Genomic DNA, 18963 nt, shown 5'->3' on the forward strand with positions numbered 1-18963 from the left:
TCGCACCGATCTCTGGAGCCACCTCTGCCATCAGAATCCCCACAGCCATCCCCTTCTGTGGCGATGCCACGGGGCACAGCGTGCCATTGTCCTTCCCTCTGCCCCAGCAAGGTCCGCAGTCACACTCGTCCCTATGACACCCGGTGACAGCCATCCCTCCCACTCAGAGCTCTCTTTGTACGCTGATAACATGGTGGAAATCCCTCCTTGTGCTGCTTTTCACCATGTGTTTGTGCAGCACGGGGATGTGATGGTTTCATTTATGCCACGTGCATCCCTCTGCCCGGAGCTGGCCAAGGGAGGGTCACTGTGAGGGGACCACAGAAAACCACAGCCAACTTTGGAGTCATTTCTATGGGGCCATTTCTTCGGGACCAACTGTGGGGTCACTTCTTTGGGGCCAACATTAAGGGTTATTTCTCCCTTTTTTTGCTCTCAGCTCAGTGCTCTGTGTCATTAAATCCCATTAAAAGCACTCCATTTGGAGAGCTCACCACTCTGCAAGTTTGGTTAAAAAAAAAAAAAAAAAAAGTGATAAACCTTCAGACCCCTCTTCTATCCCCCCACCCCCCCATCAATCTTGCAGTGTTATCACGCATGTGGGGGCTCCCAGTTCCAGGGCTCTGCTAATGAAGGGACCCGTGCAGACCGCTGTTTGTTTGCCTGCATTTCTCACGCCCTTTGAAGGTTTTTTCTTTTCTTTTTTCTTTTTTTTTTTTTTTTTTTTATTAAGTGACTTTAGCAGATTGTACCCTCGGAGCTGTGAATAATAGCGTTGTTCTGCAGAGCTGGCCGAGGCGCGTTAAGGCTCACAAAGCCAGGAAATCCTTTCAGGGATGGAATCAGGGCTATTTCGGGGGCTCTGGGTACAGTGCGCACCGCTCAGCACAGCTCTGCTGGGAGCAGCCTGGGGGGGGGGCAGTGGGGTGCAAACAGGGGGGTGCAATGCAAGAGAGGGTGCAAAGCAGCAGGGTGCCATGCTAGGGATGGTGCAAAGCAATAGGGATGCAGTGCAAGGGGGGGCAATGGGATGTAAAGCAAAGGGGCACAAAGCAAGGGAGGGCGCAGTGGTGTATAAAGCTGAGGGTGCAACGAAATGCGAGGGAGGATGCAGAGCAGGGGGTTGCAAAGCAAAGGAGGTGCAGTGCAAGGAGGGTGCAAAGCAAAGCAGGGAGTGCAAAACAAATTGGGTGCAGTGCAAGCAGGGTGCAAAGCAAACGGGGTGCAAAGGGTGCGATGCGAGGGACGGGGCAATAGAGTGCAAAGCTATGGGGGTGCAAAGCAGAGTTACATACATGGGGCTGCAGGCAAACGGGTTGCAAAGTACGAAGAGATGCAAAGAACTTGGGATGTGAAGCAAAGTGGGGGGGCTCTACAGCAGGGGGACGCAAAGCAGAGGGGTGCAGAACAACAGGGTTGCAAGTAGGGGTTGTGCAAAGGATAACAAGCAAAAGGGGGCGCGAAGCAAAGTGCAGTGCAAAGCAGGGGGAGGGTGCGAAGCAAAAGGGGGTGCAAAGAACGGGGGTTGCAGAGCAAAGGGGAGGGGGTGTGTGCGCAAAGCAGAGGGCGTAGAGCAAGGGCCATGCACGGAGCGGGGGTACGGAGCAGCCGGGGGGGGCCGCTGCCGCCAGGTGAGCCCCTGCGGAACCCCGCTGTGCTGCCGGACCCCCCGGGGATAGGAAGGGGGCCGAAGTGGAATTGGGGGAGGCGGGAGGGGGCGGGCTGCGATGCAAATCGCTGTTCCGGAAATAGGCGGAGGAGGAGGTTGGGGGGGGAGGCGGGGGGAGAAGAAATGGTTACTTCGGCAAAGTCGCGGCGCAGAGCCCCGCGCCGGGCGGCCCCGGAGGGAGGGAAGGAGGGGGAAAAAAAGGATAATAAAAAAAAAAGGGAGCCGAGGGCGGGCGGCAATTGGCTGCGGCGCCCATTCTCTTCCGGGTTCCCAACGGCTCAAGTTTATTTTAGCGATTAAAAACAATTTTTGCACTAAAGAAAAAAAAAAACGTCGTCCTGCGCAGGTAGCGCTGAGCCCCGCGGTGCCGTTATCTGCGGGCGCTGCGCGGGGTTTGCGCGCGGGGGTCGGCTTTTTTCCTTTTTTTTTTTTATGATTTTTTTTTTCCAGGGAGCGCAGAAAAGCGCTGAGCTCGGCAGATTCCCCCGCTCCCCCTCAGCCCCCCCCACCACCGAGCGCCGCCCGTACGTGCGCGCCCGCTCCGTGCGCGCCGTCTGGAGCAGCCGCGGCCGCGCACAAAGGCGCGCAGGGACGGACCGGGATGCCGACCAATGGGAGCGGCGGGACGGGGTGACGTAGCTCCTCGCTGACCAATCAGTGCCGGGTGTGTGTGTTGCGACGTTTGAACTCCCCCGGGGGGAGGGGCGCACCTTTTTTTTTTTTTTTTGAAGCTTTTTTTTTTTTTTTTAACCGGGATTTATTATTTTTTTTTCCCCCTTTTCCGACAAAGTTGGGAATAGAGCGGTGGAAACCTGCGGATTTAGCACCCAAAATATTAAGAAAAGAAAAAAGAAAGAGAAAGAAGAGTGCTATTTGGAAAAAAAAAAAAAAAGAACAAATGTTGCGATTTAGCAAAAAGCTGAGTGGGGAAAAAAGAGCACCAAGTTGCGCTTCCACCCGCGCAGCGCTGAGGAAACCCCTCCTGGCTCGCTTTATTCCCCCTCCCCGCCCCCTCGCCTTCCTCGCGTTGCTCTGCGCGGCTGCGGAGCGCTTTGCGCGCAACGCTCGCTCGCACCCCCAAACCTAGAGGGCGCAAAGAGCCGTCCCACGGCCCGAAAAGTTCCCTGCGCGGGGGAGCGGGGGTCGGGGGATCGCGCGGGGGCGGATAGGAGCGCTGCGCGCATCCCCCCCCATGGTATTTTCAGTCCGGGGAGCGCAGCGCCGAGCGCGGCCCCCGCTGCGCCCTTTGCCGTCGGGGCAACGGCGGTGGGAAAACGCCGTTCCCACGGGACGGCCGGACACACGGACACACGGACGGGGCTCCCCGCGCGCGGGCTGGAGCGCGGCCAAACCCCCAAAACCCCAAAGGCTGCCGCTGCCAAAACAATGCGGGGCGGGCTTGGAGGCGCTTCTCCTCTACAGAGCGGTGTTAGAGCCGGGAATTGAAGCGGAATTCTGTTCGCGATGCTCCAACCCCCCCCCCCCCCCCCCCCCTCCAGTTATTATTTTTATCCTTATTTTTATTCTAATTTTCATTCTTATTTTCAAAGCGCACTAAGCACCGCACGACAAGTGCCAGCGCACCGGCAAAGTTCCGACGGCCGCGCCGCTCCCGCTGCCCCCATCCATCCCCGCACCCCGCCGTGCCCCCCCACCCCCCCTCCCCTCTCCCGCAGCCAAACTTTGCGCCGCGCGCTGCGGGGCGGAGGAAGGCGGTAGCGCCGCAGCCCCCTCCCCGCCCCTCCCCGCCCCCGCGGGCGGCGCAGAGCGGAGCGGGCGCGGAGCGGGCGCGCAGCGCGGCGCAGCGCAGCGCAGCGCGGCGCGGCGGGCGCTATGCCTTTAACGGCGCGCGGGGCAGGCATGCCGAGCGCGTAGTGCGGGAAAGTCGAGGCGGGGTTAAAGTTCAGCTCATGGAGCGGCTCCGCGCTGGCTGCAGTTTGGCAGAGTTGGAAATGTGAAAGCAAGAAGCAGGCTCGGGGCTCCCCCTCCTCTCCTCTCTCTCTCTCTTTTTTTTTCCTCTCTCTCCCTCTCTCCCCCCCTCTCCCCCTCTCTCTCCTCTCTCCCGCACACGCACACCTCCGCCCGCAGCCCCCCGCAGCAGTCATGTATTCTCCGCTCTGTCTCACGCAGGTAAGCGGCCGCGGGGCGCGATGGGGCCGCGCTGCGGGGCCGGGGCCGGGGCACGAACGCGGCCGCTTCGCCGAAACTTCAACTTTGTTGCTTTTCCCCTCTCCCCCCTTTTCCCGCACGGCCATTTGTGTCGGCACATGGCTAATGGCGCCTACTTATTAACGCCGTAATTAAGAGCCGAGGGGCTGCGGGACGCCCCCCGCACGCCGCGCCCCGCCGGGTGCTTGGTCATCCGCGATCGATGCGGCGCCGCCGCCGCTCCCCGCGCCGCTCCGCCGCGACCCCGCACCGCACCGCGGGGCTCCGGGGGGGAGGGGGATCCCCGCCGTCCCGCCGCTCTCCGCCCGCGCTCTCCCCGCGCGATTTCCGCACGCGACCCCGCCGCGGACCCCTCGCGCGCTTCAGCGCAGGCTGTGCCGTCTTCGCGCGGGGGTCGCCCCGACTCGTGTAGTGTCCCCCCCCTTCCCGCACCGCTCCCCGCCCGCGGAGCGCTGCCCGCGCAACTTTTGCGCCCCTCGCGTGCGCGGGACGGGCGGCTCGGGTCGGGGGGGTTTCGGCCCGCGGTGCCCCCGGGGTTGCGCGGCCGCGCGGCGCCCCCCCGGACCCCCCCCACCCCGCGCGCTGCTGCAGGACGCTAAATTGCACACCTCCAATTAGCAGGATATAATGGTTTAACGAGGAAACGCTTTGTGGCGGGCTCCTACCCCAGATTATTTCCTCCTGCAGGAGATTTTGACTCCATTATTCTTATTAATTTAATTTGAATTTTATTTTATTTCCTATTTTTTTGCCGGCGAGAAAGCCTCTCCGGGCGCTTTCCGGCGAGAAAAGGCGACGAAATGCAGCGAGAGGGCGGGAGCCGCCAAACTTTATCCCCTTCCCTTTGCGGGGCCCCCCCGGCCCCCAGTGCCTGCAGCCGTAGGGCTGGGGCTCAGGGCTGCCCCGCACACCGCAGCCCGACCTGGCACCCACGGCCCCGGCTGCCGCGGGGGCACAGCGCGTTGCCCCACGTGCCGGGCTGGCAGGGCCTGGCTGTGCCATGGGGACGCGTAACCCCGACCCATGGGATGGGGCTCTCCGTCCCAATCCCCCCCACTTTATTATTATTCTTTTTTTTTTTTCTTTTTTCTTTTTTTTTTTGCTATTAAAAAATCTCACATTCTTGTTGCACACTTGGAAAAGTGAGGCGAGGGCGAGAGGCCTCCCGAGGAGCTCCTTCCTTCCCTCCACGGCCCCGTTGGGTGCTCCCTGTCATTCCCAATAGGAGTGGGGCAGCCCTTCCCCATGGCTTGGCTATTTTTCCCTCCAGGATTCCTATTTTTCCCTCCAGGATCGATGGGAGCTTTTATCCATGGGAGTTTGGGAAGGGAGATTTTTTTTGTGTGCGTCTTTTTTCATATGGGTGAAATTTTGGTTCAGATTTAAAGGGAAAGCAGTTCAGAAAGGGAGACACAGACATCAGAGTTGGAGCGTGTCGGTCCCAGCGCTGTACCTGGATGGCACCAGGTTTTGTGTCATCTGTCAGGAAAACCCCAGTGCTGTCCGTGTCTGCAGAGGATCTCGGAAGCGGTTGGGGAGCATATGCCCATCTCCTAATAGATTTACAAGCAAACGGATTGTAAAAATATTCACAAGGGTTGCTGCGGCCGGCTTAATTTCGATAGGATCCACAGAGATACAGTGTTTCTCAGGGCTCCTGCAGGTTACCTTGTTTCCAGGCAGTGCTGGGTCTCTGGCAGTGCCTTTTGCCCTCTCGGAGCAGAGCTGCTCAGGGCCGAGGGCCGCGGCCGCCAACTTTGGGCACCGTGCAGCACAACTTTCCTCCCGCACGGCTGCCTGCATGCAGCCCGAGGGCTCAGCACCCGTCCTGCTCACACACTATGAAAGTTTCCCTTGGGCGAGTTTGGGGACAAGCAAAGCCCTTCTCCTTTTTGCTCCTTAAACCCTTTCTCTTTCTGCAGCCAGGCTGCGGACAGCTCTGCACATCTGTTAGCACGCTTGCACTGACACACTTCCAAAACTTTTTTTTTTTTTTTTTGCTATAATAATAGCCCCAAAATCAATAACGGTGCTGTGCAGACCCACTCCCCTCCCACCCCACAATCCCGGCGCTTTGCTCTCCGTGCCGCGGTGCCGGCCGAGCTGCAGGCTGTGCCGTGCCGGGGCTGCGGGTCGCTGTGTGAGCCATTAACCTCTTCTCGCCGCGCACCATTTTGAGCAGCACCCGGAGCCTGGCACGGCCGCTCACCTCCCACTGCCTCCAACCCCTTCCTTCTCACCGCCTTTTTTTTTGTTGATTTTTTTTTTTTTTTCCCCTGGCTCTTTTCAAGTGGTTGTTGGTTTTTTTTTATAGATATATATTTTTTCCTGTGTTGCCGCTCCCTCCCCGCTCAGGTTCCCGCTGTAGGAACGGGCTGCAGCGCAGGTTACAGCAGCTCGCTCTTGGATGGCGTCCAGCGTCGAGCCAAAAAAGTCCCGAGCACATGAGATCCGTCAGGACAAAGCGCTGCAGAAAGCAGAAAAGTTGCAATATTTCAGCCCCACCAAGACGTGCTCAGCGAGCGCTCTGCTCGCAGCAGTGCTCCCCGTGGTCCAGCAGTGTTCTGTGTGCGCACAACCAGGACCCCACAAAGGCCTTTTCCCCCCTAAGAGGGGCAGGAGGAGCAGGAGCAGGCTTTGGGGTTTTGGCAGCTTGCAGGGAGCTGCTGTCCGTCTCCTTCCCTCCCTCGTAGGGGAGAGAGAGCAGCTCCGCGTGCGCCTTCGCCCACTTTGTGAATCTGCCGACTGCAAACTCTTGGCAATCTTTTTTTTTTTTTTTTTCCTCCCCCCCAAACTTTATTGAAATTTGAAACTATGATCTCTTCCCTCCAGTACAAGAGGGGAGAGAAAGAAAAAAAAAAAAAAGGAATGTGTCAATCATCAGAGTGATTTATTTTATTTTACCTGCTTTGGTGTTAATGCTCATCCATCGTCCTGTGGTTCCTGGGCAGCACTGTGCTGCGTGGATGGCTCTGCATGTTCTGTGCTCAAAGTAAAAATGACCGCTGTGACACCGCTATGGATTGAAGTATTTACAGCGTAAGAGCCATCAGAATCAGTGCGGGGGAACCTTAGGGGAAGTCAGTAGAGCTCCTGAGTTAGGGCAGTGTCTGCTGATGGGTATTTCTGCTACCGAGTGCTCAACTTCTCGTCATTATTTGAAAAGAAATATAACTTCAGATAATGTTATCAGAAGGACGTGAGATTTCTGTTTTTATAATGCCATTTACAACTCAAAATGGTTTGGGTCAGAATCACACTCCACACGATCATTTCATTACTCAAAAGTTAACTAACGTGAACCTCAGCTCTGCCCTGCGGGACGGGACAGCAACTCTCCTGTGTGCAGCAGCTGCTGTGCATCCCCGCAGGGCCCAACGTGAAGTCTGGAGGCACCCGGCCCTGCAGCCATGGGATCAGGCCCTGCAGGCAGCGGGATGAGGCTCTACATGCGGTGGGATCGGGCCCTGCAGCAGTGGGACCGGGCCCTATAGGCAATGGGCTCGGGCTGTGGAGCAGTGGGATCGGCCCGCGGGCGCTGTGACGTGCGCTGCGCTCATTCATTTGGTGTAGGAACTGAGAGTGCGGCCCCAGCGTGGCACAGCCTGGGTCGATCCCTCTGCTGGTTTATGTAGTGCTTTTTGAGGGTATTGATCTATTTCTGCATAATAGATCTATATCTATATCTGTTTTTTTTTACAAAAGTAAAGGGGTCTTTCTTGCATTTTTTTGTGGTCAGCAGAACTGCAATCGTGATTACTTTGTACCCGGGCAGAGGGGATCTGGAGCACATCCTTGCACAGAGCAGTGTCTTTGGATGGCAAAACTAACTTTCCAAGTACGGAGTTTCTTTTTGAGTGTATGAAAATACAGCCTGACACGCTAAAAAAAAAATAATAATTAGTGGCGTGTTTGCATGAGTTGTGCCAAGCTTTTCTATCTGCATTTTTCAGTTTTTTGGGTCTCCTTTCAGTTTATCAAAACTCTTTGGAATCCTAACATGCCGCAATGTCAGATTAAAATTTTAATTTTTTTTTTTTAATGGACTGTAATCCTCACTTTTTTTTTTTTTTTTAATAATATTCAGTGTTTTCTAAGATTTCAGCTGGCTGGCCGTGGTGCTCCGTCCTCCAAGCAGAGCACCGCGGCCGTGTTTGCACGTGCGGCTCCGTTTGCGCGTTACTGTACAGCGCGCTGCCATTTCCAAGTATATCTTTGGGAAAGTTTCACTATACTTCAGACTTCCCCACACAAACAGGGATTGGCATCCGAGCGTTCCAAATTTGCCAAATTGGCGGGCACACGCTGGCGACGCCGCAAGCAGCGGGGTCAGGGAGGGAGCAGAGGGAGATACGCGCTGCAAGCGGCCGAGTCCTCGCACCCAGTCGGCCCCGTGCCTTTAACTCCTTCCGCCCTTTTCTCCACCAAACTGGGGCTGAGGGCCCAATCCTGGCCCCGCTTTGCCTTTCGGGGGGTCGGGGCCGCTCGGCTCTCTTCGGGCCTCGCTGTGCTTTGCGTGACACCGACGCTTCTCTGTGACTTTTTCAGGATGAATTTCATCCCTTCATCGAAGCACTTCTGCCTCACGTCCGAGCGTTTGCATACACATGGTTCAACCTGCAAGCCCGAAAGAGAAAATACTTCAAAAAACATGAGAAACGCATGTCAAAAGAGGAAGAGAGGGCCGTGAAGGACGAACTCTTAAGTGAAAAACCCGAGGTAAAGCAGAAATGGGCGTCCAGACTTCTGGCAAAGCTTCGGAAAGATATCAGGCCTGAATTTCGGGAGGATTTTGTTCTCACAGTCACAGGAAAAAAGCCTCCGTGTTGCGTCCTTTCCAATCCAGACCAGAAGGGCAAGATGAGAAGAATTGACTGCCTTCGCCAGGCAGATAAGGTCTGGAGGTTGGACCTCGTTATGGTGATTTTATTTAAAGGTATTCCGCTCGAAAGTACTGATGGCGAGCGCCTTGTAAAGTCCCCACAGTGCTCTAACCCCGGGCTGTGCGTACAGCCCCACCATATAGGAGTTTCTGTTAAGGAACTCGATTTATATTTGGCATACTTTGTGCACGCCGCAGGTAAGTGCCTTTCTATACCACTTCTCCACCTCGCGCGTCTGCGTCCCGGCGGGTTTGGTGCAGGCGGGAGGGAGCGCGGCCCCAAATCTGCCCTTTTTCACCGGGCACAGCTCTTGTTTTCCTGGGGTTAATGGCAGTTTGGTGTTTGGGGCACTTTGCTCAAGTGTTATCCAGGCTTCTTTTATTTTTCTATTTTTTTTCTGCGGTCGAGGGAACGCGGGGAGAATTTCCAATTTTTTTTTTTTTTTTTTTAATTGTTTTACTTCTAAAATTAACTTTGTGTCAGTTATACGTGAAGCGGTTGCAGAGGGTTGGGGTACCCGAGGTCAGGGCTGCCAGGCATCCTCACCTGGAGAGATGGGAAAGGGAGAGGAGCCCCACTTGGCAGCTGGAAGGTGCAGATAACAAATATGAGGTTGTCATTTTGGGTAAAAAATTGGGGAATTGAGACTAAACTTTTTTTTTTTTTAAAAAAGACAGCCTAAAAACATCACAATGTGTACACAAAGAATTTGGTCTGTTCTTGAAACGAATTCTTCGTTGAATAATATTGCGCATGAGGAAGGCTGAAATGTTTTTATACGCGATGAAATGGGAAATGTGGGAGTCCCCCACCTGCCTGGGGTTGCCTCAATATGTGAGAGGGTGAGCAGAGGGCAGGGGTGGAAAATAACATGGCATCGTGTCTCTGATGGGCAATTGTGCTGCAAAAAAACGTGAGCAAGTGCAGTGCTGGGCCCTGGTCGTCCAATACAGGACGTAGAGGGGACGTGTGTAGGGTGAATATAGGACATGCAAGTTGGCCTGGCTTCAGGCTGGCCTGCAAGTGGAGGGCCTGGGCAGGCAGGGAGAGCAGGGGGTGAGGGCGGGATCATACCCATGCAGACCACGTATATATAAATATACAGGAAAACATAGCATATTGCAGCACTGGGAGTTGGTGTTTCCAACACCACGATGTTTTGGAGGAGTGCATAGGAACTTTTGGCCATTCCAAATTCTGCCATGCCCTTGCAATGCAGCCCACACTGGGGCTGACCGTGTGGCCCTCCTCGTGCCATCCCCACAACCAGCACCCAGCCCCGCACCATGATTGAACCACGCTCACCTTCCTGCCGCCCAAAGGCTGTATTTGCTCTGTGCTTTGTTATGTGGCACGGAGCGGGGATTACCCTCTGCTGTGAACTGAGCAGAGAACAGGGCCAGGGCTCTGCCCCAGGCTTTTAGTTTTTTTTAGGATGCTAAACACCGGTCCCTATTGCATTTCCTAAGCGCAGAGCAGCCTTCTGCACAGGGTGAGGGTTGCCAACAGAAAGCAGTGGCTGGGTTCAGCCCGCGGGGAGGATCACACGGACACAGGACGGGGAGAAAAGGGGAAATCCAGGCGTGGGCACTGCAAGGGGCGAGAGGTTCTCTTCCTGCTGCAGCAGCCAGGCAAGAGACACCATAGAAGTTCAATATTGTGATTAGGGATATAACATCTTATCAGCGTGCTGCTGGCAAACACTACCCTTGATAGCGAACTGATGTATTTCTGTGCTCATCGTCAACGGGCAGCGGCCTCACTGATTGTTGGAGCTGCTTGCTGTAGAACGTTGGTGCAGAGCTTGGGACCTCGGTGCTGTGGATTTGTGCAGGGTCTCTCTGCAGTGAGCAGCGAGTGCACATTGCGCCGTGGTTCCGGCTGCAGCACGCTGTGCTCGTTGTGCTGTGGGTTTGCTGCTGCACCGCCACGGGGACAAAGTGATGCTTAGGATGGATCACGGGGCGGGCGTCCTCTGAGTCGCTGCACAGAGGTGTGCTGGAAGCATCATCTGTGGGCTACCTTTTTTTTCCCCCTTTTTCCTCTCTTTTTTTCACCCCTCCGAGGTATCCCAGCAGTCTTTGTTGCACCTGAACATTGGCCAAGTTGCCAGCCATTGGTTCCCGCAGACCTGCAGTAATGGCAGCTTGTGCCATGTGCGCAACAGGAATGGTACAAAAGGAAAATATTAAGGGTCCTTTGTCTGTAGCTCCATCAGGGCAGCCTCCAGCAATGTATGGACCGGGTAGCTCTGGGGAGGAAGGCGCCAGCACTGATATTAGGTAGGCCGGTCAACTTACATATAGCGGATTTGACAAGCATCTGCTATAGTACAGAAGATTTGTAAACACTAAACAATGTTTTTACCTCCTTAAAAGTTTTGAGAAGTTGCCAGTATTGGCAGGAGGCACAGACTCTGAAACGTGCTTGGAGATATGTGCCAAAACCATTGTGACCTTTTCACCCGTAGTGCTTTTTCTTCTCTCTCTCTTTTTTTTTTTTTTTTTTTTAAACTCTTCTCTTTTTTGAGGGAGCATTCCCTTCCAAGATGCCTTATTCGAGATGACTTCAGCAGTGAGATGTCCCTCTCCTTCTAAACATGTACCATAATTATTGCTTTGAATCCACGCTTTTTCTTCAGTAGGCACTATCATCTGTAAGAGAACACATGTGCTCAGATTTAAATAGTGCTTCTCACAAAGCTACTGAAATCAATTATTCCCTTTAAGAACTGGCTAGAAAGAGAAAACAAAAATATGCAAATACACAAACGACATGTCATTTTCGTTAAAAAAAAAAAGGAAAGGAGAGGAAAGGAAGATCGGTGTTCTCTGAATTAGAGGTTGACCAAAAATGTATTGAAATTTAGAGTATTGCTCTCAGTTTGCAGTTTCTAATCTGCTTAACTAAAAGCAGGTGGCATTTTCATACCCTAAACTTGGGTTTGCTTTTTAGTTTTCCCTTATTCTGCACTTGTATCAAATGACAAGTTGGAAACCATTGTGGCAAACCGTTTTCTTTGTGGGAGTCAAACAGTAAAGCTAATTTATGGCCAGTCCTTTACCAGATGATCTGTATCAGAATCTGCAATATACTAGGCACGTGGCAAGGTCACAATTTAAGTTGTTAAGGTCACAACCTTAGCCACCAGGCATTTGACCTTTTAGATAAAGTTAACCTTTGTTCATTAGTAGGCACTCAACCGAGAACTTTCAGGAGTTTTTTACTGCTTTGGAGTTCCTTCTGCTAATGTGATCAGATTGGAGGAAAGGCTGGCCATGGAAGTAGTTAAATTTTGTGCGAGGTCCCGGTTCTGCAGGCTCTGGCAGTGGGCAGGGCTGGATGCCGGGCCAGGGAGCGACGCTGCGATGCCCGATTCTGGCTTTTTTGGAAGGCTGCCGTCCCAGGCAAGTTGTGCTAGCCAGGTGGTTCTGGGGGAGAAAAGCTTTCGGCCTTTTGGAAGGACATTTAAAAATCTGAAATTTAAGGAAAAGCTGGAGATGGCTATTTATTTAAATGAGCTATTTTTTCTGCTTCTCTTAATGTTTAAAATAAGAGTCAGAGAAGATGCAAAAAGTCAGCATTATTTCTGCAACTGCAAGAATTCACTGAGGGTCTAAATGCAGTCCGTGGCATTGCCCGGGCAGCAGCGTATGGCACACGACCTTGAACTTTAGGTGGACCCATTTGCGATTCCCACTGGCAGATTAAAAACATTTCTCCTTGGAGCACCGCAGAGAGGCCCCAGTCAGAATAAGGCAGAGCCTGGCGAATAAAGCAAGGGGCTGCAGATAGCCCAAATGCTGCGGAGGTATCACTTAGCTCCAAGTCTGAGAGGTACAGCCCGCTTTGCACCGTGATCTTTTAGTACAATTGTTATTGATTGTTGCTGCATTAATCCCGCTAATAGCCGCGGCCGGCCGGCGGTGCGGCGGTGTGAGAGGTGCTCTGACAATGCCGTGCATCACGGAAAGAGCTGCCGCAGCATCTCCAGCTCTGCAAAAGTCTGGCGTTTGGCTGTGCAAAGTATTGCTGGCTCCTATAGGACGCACACCATATTGTTTACTTAATTATGCCGTAGCGAAGGCTCGTATTTAATTATTTAGACGACTTCCTCGCTTTGCTGTGATACCACGTTTATTATTTAATTTAAAATCAAAAGGGCCGCGCTACTGTTAGTATTTGATGCATTTTACTTTTGTTTTGGCTACGTTATTGTCATTCCTCCGTACAGTAATCCAGATCGCCGTGATATGCAGATTGGCCAGATGGTCATGTTAACAGATTGAGAACCCACTTCCCACTGCTAAAGAGCAGGTGTAAGATCAGTGGGTTTTTTTTTCCCTTTCCTCCCAAGTTTCAACCAAAATGCTCTTTAGACAGCTCATAATGGTAGTTAAAAAGAGGCACATTTCAAATGGTGTTTGTTCTGTGAAGATAATATGTAATAGACATGTCGTTTTTACATGTATCTGAAGACTTTTAAAGCATCCGTGACATTTCATCTGCATATAAGGCCTTTGAAAACCTAATTCCAATACACGGCTATTCCAGTGTGCATCAAAACCAGTCTTTAAAGTTTTGTTTGTGATGTTAATAGTCCCTATGCCTTTCTGCAGAGCACGGGGCTTATTGCAATGACTCTTACCAAACCGCTCAGCCAGCCTTGCAGCCGGTGCCGCGGTGTGCTGGGCTGCACGGCTGGGGGAGATCTGGGGACTCACTGTGTGGTTTTTTCATTTCCATCAGTTTTGGCCGTTCAGTGACATGTATACATTCAAAGAAAAAAAATGAAATGAAGTCTTCTCGTTGTATTTCTGCGCTCGAGGAAGAACAGGAGAAGGCAGATTTCGCATTACTTTAGGCTGGTGAAACGTCCCTGTACGGCAGCAGTGCTGGAAGCCTGCGTGCGTGTCCCATGTGGAAGTGGCTGAGGACAGCCCCGGCTCCCAGACAGCAGCCGCGCAGCAATCCCACGCCCTGCGTGGCGCAGAAAGATATCTCCATCTATCGGCGCTTTCAGTTTCGGGGCGCGGGGCGGGCAGCTCTGTGGGGCGGGAGGTGACAGGAGCAGGATTTAAGTCGGGACAACTGCGCTCCCCGTGCTGCTGTAACCGAGCCGGTGAGTATCTGTGATAATGCAGACACTAAGTGGTGCGGCACTCGGGACGGCCTGCTCCGTCCCAAAGCCCTGGCAGGAGTTCAGTCATGTGGTTTAGCTTTCCCCTTTCTCCAACAACAACAAAAGCAACAACAAATAAACACTGGGCGAAGGCGTGTGCGATCTGCTCAGGATGTTTTCCAGGTGATGGGGCAGGCTGCCGTTTCCATGCCTTCCTGCCCGGAGATGTGGGGCTGGGAGCCGGCCTTGGCCGGAGAGCAGCGAGCTTTGTGTGCTGGTGAGAGCGTTACCCAACGCTGCTGGCTTGTCTACAAGCAACTGCACTTTTATATTTCCCTTCTTTTCCACCCAATGATGAATAGCATTAATTTAGATCTATTTAAGGCGAGTGTGGGAGAAACCACAATCTTTGTTGTGGTCACTGCTGTACACAGCGGGGCTGAATGTTTCTCTTGGTTGAGGCCTCAAAGCTGAATCTGGAGAACCCAAAACATCATGTCAGCTTTTCAAACCCTTGAAAGAGACAGTGGAATCCTAATTGTTCATAAAACCCGCTATTTATTATTACGATTCTGTATTTTCAGTCTTTCTCTCCATTCGGATGTAAAGGAAAGGGCATTCCCTTGCCTCGTTTCCCCTCCCCTCGGTGCTTCCCCTCGGTGTCCCAGCCCCGGCAGCACCCCCAGCACAGCCCCTGGTCCCAGCCCTGCTCCGAGGGCCGTGCACCCACAGCACTGCCTGGGGCTCTCGGGGACCATCCCTGCTGGGGCTGCTGCTCCTGGGCCGTCCTCGCCCGGTGCTGCCCCCGCACTGCACGGCCCGGCGCAGGCAGGAGCTTGAGCTGCAGATTGAATTACAGGCTGTAAATTCAGGGCAAATTATTTTAGCTTCCTAACAGCAGCCGACCCTGCGTGTTTCCTCACGGCGGTGAGGACTCTGGGTAGAGAAGAGCTGTTGGTAGGACTGTGTCGGTTCGTTTTTTTTCCATCCGTGTGGCGTTCTTCTCTTCATCCGTTACATCTGTGGTTATTGTTGGTTAATGGTAGCCACCAAAAAGACGGCTCCATACCCACGATAAACAGGGGAGCTTTGTCCGAGCCACTTTTTTGTGGGGGAGCATTCTGTGCCCAGTTCTGACAGCCCAGTGGATCGCTCACAGCAGCGTAGTCCCACTGGAAGAGATATTTACACATCCTGGGGAAGTGCTTCTGTGCTCCACGCTGGTGCCCCGGCGTGTGCTGGCTGGGTGAGCTCAGCCCCGCTGGAGGCCTGGCAGGACGACATGGCCACCACGAGGTGGGCTCGTGTCCGCGGGGTGCGCAGGGCCCTCCATTTTGTGTGCCAGCCTCGGGCATGCGAGTGCAAAATGGAGAATGGAGCGGCTCGCTGTGTTTCCGTCGGTCTGGCTTTGCCCGCAGATTGGGGAAGGTTGGCTGGGGCTGGCCTGCTCATCGAGGAGCTAATGGAAACCTTCCATTTTGGGGAAAAAATTGCCAACTATTGGCTCTTTTTATTGCTAGGTCCGTCCTGCGCGCTCGTGCCTCTGAGGGCAGCAGGCGGGCAGCTCGCTCGCTCCCTCGCATTTGGGAAGAGCGCCCATAGACAAGTGTGGAGCCGATGGTGCCCTGATGGCATGCAGGCCCTGCAGCGAGGCCGGGGAGTCCGCAGGGCGTCCATCAGTGTGTTCCTCCTGGGTGCCGCGCTCCTCCAGGTCCCAGGTGTCCAGCTCAGCATTCCCGCATCCCCCGTGGGCTTCGGAGCACATCCGTGCTGTTGGATGAGAGAGATAAAATCGAGACGGGTTTAATGACATGCTATTCTGAAAGTTTCCTGGACTTCATTGTTCATAACTTGGACCCGGATTGGGTTATTTACACACGAGGATTAAAAAGCTGCAAACTACTGTGTGATTTTGGGGCTGAAAGCAATTAGCATATGTGGGCAGGAGGATACACGGCATGTCTACGTTCCTTTAAAATATAAATCACAGTTATTTAATTACGTTTTGAGAGGGCAGATTTAGGATATACTGCAAAATGCATTACCTATTATACCAACATGATAATCTTATTAACCTTGCTTTCTACTTTTTAATTTTATTGTGCACCCTGCATAACTCTTATGATATCAAAAATAATTACTTGGAGAATACATGATGTCAGAGGTCCGATATGACATTTATCTTCGCAAGTGAGGAGACGGCTATCTTGTGCATTGCATAACAGCATGGCAGGCATCAGACAGGGCCGTATGGGGGAGAGGAGGTGAAGAGGAGTATCGTCAGACGTTAATGTATATGCATGCATTTGCAGGCTTGTGTTATAGCCAAGGGTCAGCTCGACCAAACTTGCTGAAATTTAGCATCATCGGGCCTCCCTGCGCTCCTTGCAGTGTAAAGCTTGAATGTCATACTTGCATCTGCAACACAGCGCTTTTAGGTGAGCCAGTATTTCAGGACAGCTCCATGCATTTAGCTCTGATCCACCCAGTTGGATTTGCTGCTAAAATCTGCACTTTCCATACCGTTCCCACCAAGGGCAGTGCCTACCTCTCCCTTTCTCTGTCCTTTTCTCCTAATGTGTGATATGTGTTGATATTTTCCCCTTATTTCATGAGGGAATGGGTGAGGGTGATGGGTAAGGGAAAACAAATGCCATAATAATATCCCTTTTCAGAAGAATATAGTTTAATTTTGTGTGTGCGTGCAGCAGCTGCCATTGGCAAGCTGTCGTCTTTGTTGCCATGGGCTTTTTTTTGCATGCGTGCCAGAACATGATTGGATGTTTCAGCATGTTCATGTTTTGGGGTGAGATATATCTGTAGTGAATCACAGAACTGTCATTGGACTGGGGGGTTTCCAAGGCAGGGTCAATCATCCAGGTGAGCTGATAGTGCCTGGTTGCTATCTGCTCAGGTCACTGGTACAAAACTCACTGGTTTTTCAGTGATGCAAAAAGGTCACTCGAAACCATCACCACGTGAAGGGTTTGCGCTCAGGAGGATGTGTCATGGAGGTTTCCTCCAGCGTGGCACCCAATGGTGGGAAAGCCAGCAGTGTCATCTGGGGGACCAGCAGTGCCTTTGTCCTGCCCATCTCACCTGCTTGGTGCTGGCAACCCATTCTGGCCGGCACTGTGGTACGTTGCATGCCTGGCTGGTGGCACTGGTGGCTTTGTGTACCCAGCGACCCCACCCAGCAATGCGCAGTCCTGCTGCAGGCTCAGGGACAGGGCTCACTGTGCATTCCATGGGACATAAAACCAATGCTGTGTTGTCTGCAAGAGCTGCGGGTTGCAGCAAATCCTCCTGACCCTGCCACCGCGGCACTGCGCCGTGACCGCAGAGGTGTAGCTATTATTCCTGCTCTTTGGTTTCATCCATTTGTCATATTAATAACATGACTCATAGCATTAGCAGCTAAACAAGACCGAAACCCTCTCTACACCATCCTCTGTGGTGCACATATCCCTTCTGGTCCCAGCCCTCGCCACCTCATGCTATGGTACTTGGGAGTGATGCCTGCAGGCACCATCCCTATGTGCAAAATGCATTTGCAAGCTCAGGAGAAATATCTCATCAGAAGGCATCTCAGTACAGCACCCAGGCCTGGAGCAGTCCTACCTGCAGCCCTGGGCAGGGGGGAAGTTTGCAGGGCACGTGCAGGTGGTGTGCAGCCTGTTGGATGGAGGCTGCGGGACGGAGAGCTGAGCACGGAGTGGGGTGTTGAGACAGCTTTATTCATGTTGTGTTTTTCTGCGCCTACGGATTTAGTCTTGTGTGTGAGGTACAGATAATGAGCTGCATGAGCTTTGCAATAAACAGCACGTCTGGTTAAATTACCGTTGGAATATTTTGGTGTTTAAAGGCAGTACATGTGTTACAAAATACCTTGTAATGCACTGAGCGAGCAAAGTGAACCCCTGTAAAGGTATCAAAGACAAGTAAGGTAGTTGCTACATTTATTGTCAAGATAAACAGTAACTGCAGATTTTAATACAGAAATACGTTGTCAATCAGATTTCATCCTAAGGATATTCACTGAAATTCTTGTCTGATTGTTTTACCCAGTACGGCTTTAATTTGATATGGAAGGAAACAGCCAAATCCCTGAGTGATGCTGGAAACTTAGGGTAAAATTTAAATTTAATTCAGTTCTTTTTTCTTTCTTTCTTTTTTTTTTTTTTTTCTTTTTAAGGCAAAGTAGTTTCAAGTAAATTAGAAGAATGAATTCTTTGTAGCAGGATGCTTTTCTAAAGCACAGCTATTGTAGTGATCTCTTTTAGGCAGAGATAGCCACTGCAATGCTCGCATTGTGTAGTGACAAGGACTTTTCCTGACGCGATGAGGACTTCATTAAAAATAGCCAACGGACCTATTTACATTTGTTACTGTGTTCAAAAGTAAAAAATAGTTGTTGCATAGCTATAAAGTAAATCCCAAACTGTTTTGTTTTAAAGCTCCAAAATGGCTTGTGCTGTAGGGAGGACTGGCATGACCAGCGGCCGCAGCCTTGTGAGCGTGGGTTGGGTCTTGTGCAGCAGCTGGGGGGCAGTCAGGCAAGGAGTGGGGTTTTGTGGTCAGGGTGGGTATTGCTTTGTTCCTGTAGAGGACCTCAGCTTCAGCTCTGGTCCGGCTTACTCCTACGTAGGTGCAGTTACAAACACCCCCTGTGAAGCTCGGTGCTGTGCGGGGATGGACACGCGCATCTCTGCTCTTTCCAGTACGGGTACATGAGTGGGATGGAGAGGCAAAATAATATGCCCGAAGCTCACTTTAAACATGGGAACTGTTTCTTTGTCTGGTCAAAAACTAGAGTTCAAAATCATGATAGGGATTTTGAGTGCAGGCCAGATGTCTTCCATGTCATACTTTCTTTACTAATAAAATCTTGTATGAAAAAGTGAGGCTTTATGTCCAGGGCATGAAGCCACAGGAGAACAGCATGAGAAGGGTCCATGTCCCATCTTGGCTCTCTATGCTCATACCAGTGAGGAGCTCCTTGTGGGCTCGTCACCACTGCCAAGACCTCTCTGTGTGCAGGGCTGGGATTGAAGGACATTGTGCTGTGTGCGGCTGCATGCTGTGGGGCAGGATCCCCATGGCAAGAGTAGCAGTGGGAA

At 52.4% G+C, this 18963-nt stretch overlaps 1 protein-coding gene across 13 annotated transcripts in view; it reads left to right on the top strand.

Annotated features, from left to right (window-relative positions):
* Positions 1-3402: 3402 nt before the first annotated feature.
* The window catches only part of NFIA (nuclear factor I A), a 238551-nt gene continuing 222990 nt past the window's right edge, over positions 3403-18963 (top strand). For 4 of the 13 annotated variants that reach the window (XM_085231648.1, XM_085231647.1, XM_085231653.1 and 1 more), the window contains exons 1-2: positions 3403-3799; positions 8387-8918. In XM_085231648.1, coding sequence (XP_085087774.1) covers positions 3773-3799; positions 8387-8918 — 559 coding nt within the window. In that variant the 5' untranslated portion in view covers positions 3403-3772. Of the gene's footprint in view, positions 3800-7640; positions 7677-8386; positions 8919-18963 lie in introns of those variants that run through there. The other 9 variants (XM_085231645.1, XM_085231649.1, XM_085231655.1 and 6 more) reach the window with 4 other exon arrangements.

Source organism: Meleagris gallopavo, chromosome 10 (genome assembly GCF_905368555.1).
Source record: "Meleagris gallopavo chromosome 10, MGAL_WU_HG_1.1, whole genome shotgun sequence".
Taxonomy (NCBI): Eukaryota; Metazoa; Chordata; class Aves; order Galliformes; family Phasianidae; genus Meleagris; species Meleagris gallopavo.